Genomic DNA, 12,252 nt, shown 5'->3' with positions numbered 1-12,252 from the left:
CCTTGGCCTTCTTGGCCACCTGGGCACACTGCTGGCTCCTGTTCAGCTGCTGTCAAACAGAAATCACAGTAGCCTGATACAGAATCACAGCATTGTTTTGGTTGGAAAAGACCTTTAAGATCATCCAGTCCAATCATCATCCCAACACCACCACAGCCACTAAACCATGGCCCACAGTGCCATGGCAACAGGTTTCTGCAACACCTCCAGGCATGGGGACTCCACCACCTCCCTGGGCAGCCTCTGCCAATCCCTGACCACTCTGGCAGCAAAGAAAATTTTCCTGATCTCCAACCTACCCCTCCCCTGGCACAATTTCAGGCCATTTCCTCGCCTTCCATCACCTGAGACTAGAGAGAAGAGCCCAACCCCCGCCTCACTGCCATCTCCTTTCAGGGATTTACAGAGACCAAGGTGGTCTCCCCTCAGGCTGTGTCCAAAAGGCAAGAACTGCCCAAACCTCTGCCATAAACACAGTGAGGAGACTCACCTGGTGTCACTGCTCACTTCAGGAGCACAGCAGCCTGAGCTGAGCTAACAGCCTCTCAGTGTGTGCCAGGACAACAATCTGCTGGTGCCTGCAGCTCCCTCTTTGAGTGCTCCCCTGATTAACTGTCCCACAGCCAGTGCAGAATGCAAATCAATATTTGCTAAAGGTCTCAACCTTTTCCTTTTAAACTAAACCAAGCAAACTACACATGGAAACACCAGGGGCCTTAGGACCTGGCCATGCCTCTGACTTAACCTAACTCACTGCATGCCAAATGCTCCCCTGAGTTATGAAACTCCTTTCAAGAACAGCTGGAAAATAGCAGAGAGAAAAGTAAAACCATCCAAAGCATTCTGTGTTTGATGAGTTGTTTCCCAAAGGGGTTGGTGCTGGGACCAGCACTATTCATCAACATCCTGGCTGAGGGCACAGAGAGCACTGGCAACAGGTTTGCTGATGGCACCAAACTGGGAGCAGTGGCTGACAGCCCCTCAGGCTGGGCCACCATTCAGCCAGACCTAGACAGGCTGGAGAGCTGAGCAGGGAGGGACTGAATGAAACCCAACAAGGACAAGGGTAGAGTCCTGCATCTGGGGAAGAACAACCTCAGGGAGCAGTACAGGCTGGGGGCTGAGCTGTTGGAGAGCAGCTCTGCAGAAAAGGACCTGGGAGTGCTGGTGGACAACAGGATGGCCATGAGCCAGCAATGTGCCCTGGTGGCCAAGAAGGCCAAGGGCATCCTGGGGTGGATTAGAAAGGGAGTGCTTAGTGGTTTGAGGAAGGTTCTCCTCCCCCTCTCCTCTGCCCTGGGGAGGCCACATCTGGAATATTGTGTCCAGTTCTGGGCCCCTCATGTCAAGAAAGACCTCAGGGAACTGCTTGAAAGAGTCCATCCCAGAGGCACAGAGCTGCTGCAGGCAGTGGAACGTCTCCTGTGAGGCCAGGCTGAGGCAGCTGGGGCTTGGAGCTGGGAGCAGAGCAGCCTGAGGGGTGCCCTCATGGCTGGGGATAAAGATGTGCAGGGCTGGAGCCAGGCTCTGCCCAGGGATGGCCAAGAACAGCACAAGGGGCACTGGGGGCAAGCTGGAGCAGAGGAGGTGCCAGGGGAACAGGAGGGAAAACTTTGTGACTGTGAGGGTGCTGGAGCCTGGAGCAGGCTGCCCAGAGAGGTTGTGGAGTCTCCTGCTCTGGAGACTTTCCAACCCCACCAGGATGTGTTCCTGGGTGAGCTGCCCTGGGTGACCCTGCTCTGGCAGGAATCAATCTCTTGAGGTCCCTTCCAACCCCTAACAGTCTGTGGTTCTGTGAAAGCCCTTTGCACCAAACTAAATGTACAGCAGGGGCTATGGGGACAAAAATATAACTCCTTTTTCTTTGATGCACTGTAATTAAGGCACAACCTTGCATGCTGCCCTGCTGCTGGAAAGGAAAGAAGCAGAAAAAAGATGTACCCAGTGTGGTTACCAGGGACTGCCCAGAGGGCATTTACAGCATGTGGAGAAGAGGAAGAAGCTGCCTTGTTCCTAGGGAGGGGGTGGATCAGGAGGGAGGTTGCACCACTCAGCTGGAGGGCAAGCCAGCTTTGGAAAGTGTGGCACAAAGGGGGTGGAAAAAGGAGCTAGAATGAAGTAAATTCAATTAAGAAATCAAATGGGATTTAAACTGCTGATAAACCAACCAGAGATATTTATACCCTTCTTAAACCTGTCTTTAATAAGACAAGGGCCAATGGTTTGAAGCTGGAGCAGGGCAGAGTTAGGTTGGATATCAGGAAGAAGTTCTTCACGAGGGTGGTGAGACACTGGAACAGGCTGCCCAGGGACATGGTTGGAATCCCATTCCTGAAGGCATTCAAGGTCAAACTTGATGGTGCCCTGAGCAACCTGAACTAGTTGGAGGAGTCTAGTAGGACTGGACTAGTAGGAGGAGTCCCTGCTGAGCACAAGGGGGTTGGACAAGATGACTTTTAGGGGTCCCTTCCAACCCAATGCCATCTCTGACTCTATGGTCACACACACAGAGGCACATGGGAAGCAGCCAGTCAGTAGCCTGTTTGCTAGTCAGCACCTTGTGAGTGTTGTCTGTGGCCTGATCCTGCCAGTTGCAGAGCATCCTGCAATCAAGTGCTCACAGGATTCTTAATAGTGTGGCAGCTCAGGCTGGCTGCCTCCTGTCCCTGCCACAGGAGTTACACCTCTGCTGTCCCCAGTGTCCAACCCAGCCAGGTGTGCACAGGGAACAGCCTATGGCATACCCATAATATCCTGCACCCTGTAAACCCCTCTGCAAAGTCCTTCTCTGCCTCTTCCTTCCCTCTTTGCTCCCGTGGGAGATGCTCCCTAGTGGGGAATGCTGGGGGAGGATCTCAAGGCCTCTCAGGTCTGTCTGGGCCTAATGCCAGGAGGAGAAGGGGTTGGGGCAGGCTCAGCCCTGGCCAGCCTGAGACCAGTCTAGCAATGGGGGGAAGAAAGAGCCCTGGGGGGCTTGGGTAGACCCTCAGGTGGGGAGAAGGGAAGTGTTGGGGACCTTTGGGTGTGCTGGAAGGGACTCTGTGTGCTTTGGGATTCTTTGCCACTATGCTTTGGAGCTGGCACACAACTGGCACAGGGCAACCAGGAGGACATGGGCACAGGTAAGGGAACCAACACCCTCCAAGCCTTCTGAAAGCTTTCACCTTCGCCCCCACTCATCATCATTAAACAGCTGATTAATTTCTGATAGCAGAAAGGAGGAGAAAAAAGAGAGGGACATTCCTTGGAAGGGGCTCTAAAGCGTATCTGGTGCACTCTGGTGGCTGCTTTGGTAAGGCTGAATTTGGTGACTGCAAAGGTGTAACAGCAGCTCCCGGCGCTGGGGGTGGGGAGAGGGAGCAGCGGGCGCCCGGCGCTGGGGCCGCGCAGGGCGAGCAGCGGGCGGGGAGCAGCGGGCGCCCGGCGCTGGGGCCGCGCAGGGCGAGCAGCGGGCGCCCGGCGCTGGGGCCGCGGACGGCGAGCAGCGGGCGCCCGGCGCTGGGGCCGCGCAGGGCGAGCAGCGGGCGCCCGGCGCTGGGGCCGCGGACGGCGAGCAGCGGGCGCCCGGCGCTGGGGCCGCGCAGGGCGAGCAGCGGGCGGGGAGCAGCGGGCGCCCGGCGCTGGGGGCGCGCAGGGCGAGCAGCGGGCGCCCGGCGCTGGGGCCGCGGACGGCGAGCAGCGGGCGCCCGGCGCTGGGGCCGCGGACGGCGAGCAGCGGGCGCCCGGCGCTGGGGCCGCGGACGGCGAGCAGCGGGCGCCCGGCGCTGGGGCCGCGGACGGCGAGCAGCGGGCGCCCGGCGCTGGGGCCGCGCAGGGCGAGCAGCGGGCGCCCGGCGCTGGGGCCGCGGACGGCGAGCAGCGGGCGCCCGGCGCTGGGGCCGCGCAGGGCGAGCAGCGGGCGCCCGGCGCTGGGGCCGCGCAGGGCGAGCAGCGGGCGCCCGGCGCTGGGGCCGCGCAGGGCGAGCAGCGGGCGCCCGGCGCTGGGGCCGCGGACGGCGAGCAGCGGGCGCCCGGCGCTGGGGTTAGGATCATCCAAACAGAACCTAAGGAGCCCCTGGGTTTCTGCTCCTTTATCTGGTTTGATTTGTCCTGAATGCACCCCCTGGAGAACTCGGATCCTGCCCATCACAGTCCATCTGCTTACCCTACATAAAGCACAGGGTGAGGTTCTCATCTCCTCTGCTTTATGGCTTTGCAGATGATCAGACAGCTGCTGAGCTTCACCCAGAGGTGTACCAGTTTCTGCAGGGGTAATTTAGCCCTGGTTATCTGGAGAGTGACCTTGCACAAACCCTCACATCAATTCTTGCTCCCCGTTCCCTCTCCATACAACAGGGCTAATAATATCCGGCTCTTGATGAGGATTGTTCACCACATGTTCAACCACACTGAAAGGTACCAAAAGACACAGCATGTTCCTGCCCAGGACATCAGGAGGTTCACCTTTTGTGGTGCATTATTCAATAGGGATGAAGTGACACAGATATCATAGAATGGGTTGGGTTGGAAGGGACCCCAAAGATCATCCAATTCCAACTCCCCTGCCACGGGCAGGGACACCTCTCACCAGCCCAGCTTGCTCAAAGTCTCATCCAGCCTGGTCTTAAACACTTCCAGGGATGAGGTGTCCACAACCTGTTCCAGTGTCTCACCACTGTGAAGAACTTCTTCCTGATGTCCAACCTAACTCTGCCCTGCTCCAGCTTCAAACCACTGCCCCTTCCTATCCCCACTGGCCCTTCTGGACAGTCCCTCCCCAGCCTGCCTGTAGGTCTCCTTCAGATACTGAAATGCAGCTCTAGGTTTTCCATGGAGCCTGCTCTTCCCCAGGATGAACAGCCTCATCTCTCCCAGCCTGTCCCCATAGGAGAGTGTTGTAGCTCCTCAGCCCAGAGCTACCCTGCTCTAGTTCCAAACCATTGCCCCATAGCAGGAAAGCAGTGCTGGGGAGCAGAGTGGTCAGCAAGCCCCTGAGAGAAGCAAGGAGTTCTTGGCTCTCCCAAGATGTCACCCAGCTGTGGTGCAGGTACACAGCTAGATACACACTGCTAGCATATGAACATGAAATAAACATCAAAGAGAACCTCTGGAGCAGGCTGTCTCCTGCTCCTGCTCATTCCTGGCTTGCATTTCTACCTGGCAGCTGGCTGCACAGCCCTTCAGAAAGGGCTTTTCTGGGTTAAACATGACACATGCTTTTGGTTTTCTTTCAAGCAGAGTTCTTCTCTCCTCCTGACCACCCTTCCCCACTCTTTCTGCATCTGTTCAACTCCTGTTTCATCTTCCATGAGCTCTGAACTCTGCAGAGCAACTGAGACTTTGTACAACATCACAAATACTCTCCTGACCACATCCCAGAGTCACTGTTTAGAGAAGAGAAGCTTTTCCCACAGCTGCTTCTCACCTTGGTGCTTCTAGTCCTTCTATGGCTGATTTGAACACAGACCCACAGAATCCTGGAGTTTGGAAGGGACCTCTGGAGATCACCCAGTCCATCCCCCCTGCCAGAGCAGGGTCACCCAGGAACACATCCAGCTGAGTCTTGGGAGTCTCCAGAGCAAGAGACTCCACAACCTCTCTGGGCAGCCTGCTCCAGGGCTCTGGGACCCTCACAGTGACAAAGTTTTCCCTTCTGTTCCTGTGGCAGCTCCTCGGCTCCAGCACCCTCACAGCAAAGCAGTTCCATCTCATGTTGGGCTGGAACTTCCAGTGCATGTATGACACAGCTTGAACAGATTTGCTGATCACTTTGCACACTGAAGCATAGTTAGGATGCTCATTCTGCAGCTTCTTATGGAGAGAGTGGTAGAGGACAGTTTAAGAGGGACAAGGATCTGCAGGAGAGGGTCCAGCAGAGGCTATGAGCATGATCAGGGCACTGAGCACTGCCTGGGGAGGACAGGCTGAGAGCCCTGGGGCTGTTTAGTCTGGAGAGGAGAAGACTGAGAAGGGATTCAATCAATGTTTATCAATAGCTGAGGGCTGGGGGTCAGGAGGGAGGGGACAGGGACAGACTCTGCTTGCTTGCTCCCTGGCATAAGACAAGGAGCAATGGATGGAAACGGCAGCACAGGAGGCTCCACCTGAACATGAGGAGGAACTTCTGCACTGTGAGGCTCCCAGAGCCCTGGAGCAGGCTGCCCAGAGAGGTTGTGGAGTATCCTTGTCTGGAGCCTTCCCAGCCCTGTCTGGATGTGTTCCTGTGTGACCTGTGCTGGATTCTCTGCTCCTGCTCTGGCAGGGGGGTTGGACTGGATGATCTCTTTGGGTCCCTTCCAACCCCTGACATCCTGTGATCCTGTGACATTCACTTTGTGGTTTGTGAGGCTGCTGTCACACAAGTGCCACAAATCCTGGCTTTGTCCCTGCTCCTGGACACTGCAACCAACACCAAACCCACTGGAGAGGCAGAAGCAGAGGAAATCCCTGTAACTCACAGCTCCAGCTCTCTAAGTCAGGACAGAGACCCCCACATCCAGCATCTGCTGTGGAGATGGCTAAGGTGACCAGCTGCTGATTCAGCAAGTGAGATGGAGGTGGTGCTGGCTCAAAAGCAAACCTGTGATGTGCTGCTTTAAAGGGCAGGCTGCATCCATCCACAGGTTCACAGCCTGTGGCAGCTACTCCCCCCCTGCTTTAGGTTAGGTTTGAGCAAGTTCTGGCATAGTTTTGACAGCTTGCATCTGGCTAGCAAGTCAGAGTCCTAGAAAGATCATTTAGGCTATAAAATGTCTTAGGTTGGAAGGGACCTCAAAGATCATCAACTCCAAACCCCTGCCATAGGCAGGGACACCTCTCACCAGCCCAGTTTGCTCAGGGCCTCATCCAGCCTGGCCTTGAACACCTCCAGGGAGGAGGCAGCCACAGCCTCCCAGGGCAACCTGTGCCAGTGTCTCACCAGACTCACTAGAAAGAATTTCTTCCTCATCTCCAGTCTCAATCTCCCCTCTCCCAGCTCAAAACCATTGTCCCTCATCCTGTCACTCCCAGCCCTTGTCAGAAGTCCCTCCCCAGCTTTCCTGTGGCTCCCTCCAGGTACTGGAAAGCTGCTCTAAAGGTCTCCCTGGAGCCATCTTTAAACCTCCCCTGGTGCAGCTTGAGGCCAAGATGATCCTAACACACACACACTAACTTGTCTGAGGCAAACCTGCAGCAGTTTCTGACAGTGAATGCTGGATTTAATGAGTCCAATGAAGCCTTTTGTGTGTTGATAACAGTCAAATTAGAGTCACAGAATTGTCAGGGTTGGAAGGGACCTCAAGGACCATCCAGGTCCAACCCCCCTGCCATGGCCAGGGACACCAATTATTGAAGCTCAGAAATGAATTCACAGGACATGGAATGTTTCCACTTCACCAGGAACTCCTCAGGGACTTGAGGTTGTTTAGAAGTCTGTGGTGCCAGAAATCAGCAGAAGTAAATAGACACAACTTGAATGTTTGATAGAATCATGGAATTCTTTCCTCACCTCCAGTCTCAGTCTCCCCTCTCCCAGCTCAAAGCCATTGTCCCTCATCCTGTCACTCCCAGCCCTTGTCAACTCCAGACTCTCTGTCACATCTTCACTAAGCCAGCAGCTCACTGGCTGGCAGCTCTTCATCATCCTGTTCATTTTGCCATGGCCTCAAGTTTTGAACACAGCTGGATTGGCAAGGCAAAAACATCTGATGAGGTGGAATACACTGGAACAGAATACACTGGAATAGAATAGAGTAGAATAGACTAGAATAAACCAGGTTGGAAGAGACCTTTGAGATCATCAAGTCCAACCTATCACCCAGCACCATCTGATCAATTAAACCATGGCACCAAGGGCCTCATCCAGGCTCTTCCTAAACACCTCCAGTGAGGGTGACTCCACCACCTCCCCAGGCAACACATCCCAGTGGCCAATCTCTCTTTCTATGAGGAACTTCATCCTAACATCCAGCCTAAACCTCCTCTGTTACTCCTCAGAAAGCTATGGATCCCTTCCCTGAGGTTAGCTCAGTGGCACTGTTTGTTTCCTTCCCTCTCTATTGCTGCTGTGAACTTCCAGACTGTCAAGATGCTTAGGGAAGTAGATGGGAGGACTGGATCGCCAAAACCAGAGGAAATACAATGATAGAGCAGAGCAGAGCAGAATAGAATAGAACAGAACAGAATAAACCAGGTTGGAAGAGACCTTTGAGATCATCAAGTCCAACCTCTCACCCAGCACCATCTAATCAACTAAACTATGGCACCAAGGGCCTCATCCAGTCTCTTCCTAAACACCTCCAGTGATGGCGACTCCACCACCTCCCTGGGCAGCCCAGATAAAACTCAGGTAAAACACAGAGCAGCCAAGGGTTTCCTCTGAGCTGAGTCAGTCAGAAAAGCTCCGGAAGATGGGGACACTCCCAAAGTGAGCAAGCCAGAGCTACCCAGAGATGCTGCTTTGAGCTGAGGAGAAATGCTTCAGAGGAAAGAGAGGAACAATGGCATGAGTCATGGGCTGCAAGAAAGCATCCCACTGCTCCTTGAGGGCTTTGAAACTGAGCATTCCCCAGGCAAATGTCAAGGCAGCACAAAGTCAAAGCATTCTTAGCTCTTTCTCATTGACAAAACAATAGATTCCTTCTGCATCATTCCCTCTCATCCCAACCAAACCCTAGCACAATGTTTCCTCCTCCAATCCCATTTTATGCTCTGCAATTAGATTCAGCCACACTTATTATGGGATATTTTAAGCTCTCACCATTTTTGCTGTTTTGAAGTGAAACAATCTTCTGAATGCAACAGGAGTTAAACAAAGAAAGGAACAAAATGGTTCATAGCAACCCAGAAGGGCATTCCCAGAGATTTAACTGAATCCCAAAGAAAGGCAGAAAACTTTAGCCAGGTCTGAGATCCTGACTGCACTTTGGGAAGTGTCATCTTAACCATAGAATCACAGAATCAACCAGGTTGGGAAAGGCCTCAGAGATCATCAAGTCCAACCTATGACCTAATACCTAACCCCTCCTGACAACTAAACCATGGCTCCAAGGGCCACAGCCAAGCCTCTCTTAAACACCTCGAGGGATGGGGACTCCACCACCTCCCTGGGCAGCACATTCCAGTGGCCAATTCCTCTTGCTGGGAAGAACTTTCTCCTCACCTCCAGCCTAAACCTCCCCTGGCACAGCTTGAGACTGTGTCCTCTTGTTCTGCTGCTGGCTGCCTGGCAGAAGAGACCAACCCCCATCTGGCTACAACCTCCCTGCAGGGAGTTGCAGAGAGCAAGAAGGTCTCCCCTGAGCCTCCTCTTCTGCAGGCTAAGCAACCCCAGCTCCCTCAGCCTCTCCTCACAGGGCTGTGCTCCAGACCCCTCCCCAGCCTCCTTGCCCTTCTCTGGACACCTTCAAGTCTCTCAATGTCCTTCTTGAGCTGAGGAGCCCAGAACTGGACACAGGACTCCAGGTGTGGCCCAAGCAGTGCTGAGCACAGGGCACAAGGACTTCCCTGCTCCTGCTGGCCACACTCTTCCTGATCCAGGCCAGGATGCCCTTGGCCTTCTTGGTCCCTTGGCACACTGCTGGCTCCTGTTCAGTGAGGGGACAGTGTCTCCTAAAACTGTCTCTGTCAGCATCACTGACAAGTCAGAAAGGAGGAAGAAGAGTCCCCACATTCTTACACAAACATAGAATTGTTTTGGTTGGAAAAGGCCTCCAAGATCATCCAGCCCAACCACCTGCCCAGCACCACCATGGCCACCAAACCCTGCCCCCAAGTGCCATGGCCACAGGTTTCTGGAACACCTCCAGGCATGGGGACTCCACCACCTCCCTGGGCAGCCTGTGCCAATGCCTGACCACTCTTTCAGCAAAGAAATTTTTCCTCATCTCCAACCTAACCCTGCCCTGGCACAATTTCAGGCCATTGCCTCTCCTTCTATCACCTGAGACTAGGGAGCAGTCTTCCAGTACCTGAAGGGTGCTACAGGAGAGCTGGGGAGGGACCTTCTACGAGAGCTTGTAAAGGTCATGGATGAATATGTTGGACAAAACTGGACCTGGTACTGACTCCTGGTGGCCTCCAAAAAGACCATGCACCGTTGGTCACAACCCTCTGAGTTCTGTTAGTCAGCCAGTTCTGAACCCACCTCACTGTCCACTCATCTAACCCACACTTCCTAAGCTTGCTTATGAGGTCATTACTGGAGACAGTGTCCACAGCCTTTGTCACCTGTTGCATTAAGTTCCTCATCTCTGACTGCAGAGGGCAACAAAGCTGGGAAGGGGTCTGGAGCACAGCCCTGTGAGGAGAGGCTGAGGGAGCTGGGGCTGCTTAGCCTGGAGAGGAGGAGGCTCAGGGGAGACCTTCTTGCTCTCTCCAACTCCCTGAAGGGAGGTTGTAGCCAGGAGGGGGTTGGTCTCTTCTCCCAGGCAGCTAGCAGCAGAACAAGAGGACACAGTCTAAATCTGCACCAGGGGAGGTTTAGAGTGGATGTTAGGAAGAAATTCTTCATAGAGAGAGAGATTGGCCACTGGGATGTGCTGCCCAGGGAGGTGGTGGAGTCACCATCCCTGGAGGTGTTTAAAAAGAGCCCGGATGAGGCCCTTGGTGCCATTGTTTAGTTGATCAGATGGTGCTGGGTGATAAGTTGGACTTGATGATCTCAAAGGTCTCTGCCAACCTGGTTAATTCTATTCTATTCTATTCCATTCCATTCCAACCTGCAGAGGTTCACACAAAGCTGCAGAAGCACAAGGCAAGACTCTCCTGCCCCTGCTGTGTGCTTTGGAAGCAGCTGCTGGTGCTGCAGAAGGATAAACCTGAAGGTTTGCCTACAGCAGGCTATCATCTGTGGAGTTCCCACAGGGAAAACACAACATTTGCACTGCACTTGGAAGATATTCACCCAAAGCCATGGGATTTATGGCAGGGCAGTTAGATCTGAAGAATCACAGAATTAACCAGGTTGGAAAAGGCTTCTGAGATCCTCAAGTCCAAGCTATCACCCAGCACACCACTAAACCATGGCACCAAGGGCCTCATCCAGTCTCTTTTTCAACAGACTCATGAGGGGGATGGAGGGAAAGGCAGATGAGGAAAGGCTGAGGGAGCTGGGGGTGTTCAGCCTGGAGAAGAGGAGGCTCAGAGGGCACCTTATCACTCTCTACAGATACCTAAAAGGAAGTTGTATGCAGGTGGGGGTCAGGCTCTGCTCCCAGGCAACTTGTGGCTGTTCAGTCTGGAGAAGAGAAGGCTCTGAGGTGACCTCATTGTGGCCTTGCAGGATCTGCAGGGGGCTCCAAGAAGGCTGGGGAGGGACTGCTCAGGATCTCAGGGAGTGATAGGACTAGGGGGAATGGAATGAAGCTGGAGGTGGGGAGATTCAGGCTGGAGGGGAGGAGGAAGTTCTTCCCCATGAGAGTGGTGAAGCCCTGGAATGGGTTGTCCAGGGAGGTGGTTGGGGCCCCATCCCTGGAGGTGTTTAAGCCCAGGCTGGATGAGGCTCTGGGCAGCCTGATCTAGTGTGGGGTGTCCCTGCCCATGGCAGGGGGGTTGGAACTGGATGATCCTTGTGGTCCCTTCCAACCCTGACTGATGCTATGATACTATGAACTTGTGACAGGACCAGAGGGCATGGCCTGAAGCTGCACCAGGGCAGGTTTAGGTTGGGTATTAGGAATCTCTTCCTCATGGAAAAACTGATTAGGCACTGGGATGGACTGCCCAGGGAGGTGGTGGAGTTGCCATCACTGGAGGTCTGTAAGAAAAGCTTGGATGCAGCATGTGGAGGCAGGGTTTAGCTGATGTGGTGGTGTTAGGTCATAGGCTGGACTTGATGATCTCAGAGGTCTTTTCCAGCATCAATAATTCTGTGGTTCTGTGATTCAGTTCTAACCCATGTACATTTTAAACACAGAATAACCTTGGCATACAGGCTGGAGGAGAAGGCCTTGGGGGTGTCAGTTGGTGACAAACTCCCCAGGAGCCAGCACTGGTCCCTGGCAGCCCAGAGCCAGCTGAGTGCTGAGCTGCAGCCAGAGCAGGGAGAGCAGCAGCACAGGGAGGGGATTCTGCCCCTCTGCTCTGCTCAGACCACACCTGCAGCACTCAGCACTCAACCTCCAGTTCTGAGGCCCCAGCACAAAAAGGACCTGGAGCTGCTGGAGCAGGTCCAAAAGAGGCCACAAAGATGATCAGGGGGCTGGGGAACATGTGCTATGGGGACAGAGTTGGGGTTGCTCAGTCTGGAGAAGGCTCAAGTGAGACCTTAGAGCAGCCTTCCATTACCTGAAG

The 12,252-nt window shown here is 54.3% G+C and overlaps 1 protein-coding gene across 1 annotated transcript in view; it reads right to left on the bottom strand.

The window, feature by feature from the left end:
- Positions 1-4,126, bottom strand: part of ARHGAP18 (Rho GTPase activating protein 18) — a 101,160-nt gene extending 97,034 nt beyond the window's left edge. The window contains exon 1 of the mRNA XM_054173979.1: positions 3,327-4,126. Within this exon, the coding sequence (XP_054029954.1) occupies positions 3,327-4,126 (800 nt within the window). The remainder of the gene's footprint in view (positions 1-3,326) is intronic.
- Positions 4,127-12,252: the final 8,126 nt, after the last annotated feature.

Source organism: Dryobates pubescens, chromosome 28, assembly GCF_014839835.1.
Source record: "Dryobates pubescens isolate bDryPub1 chromosome 28, bDryPub1.pri, whole genome shotgun sequence".
Lineage (NCBI taxonomy): Eukaryota > Metazoa > Chordata > Aves > Piciformes > Picidae > Dryobates > Dryobates pubescens.
Note: the sequence above shows the minus strand (reverse complement) of the source record. Positions and strands in the feature narration are given on the sequence as shown.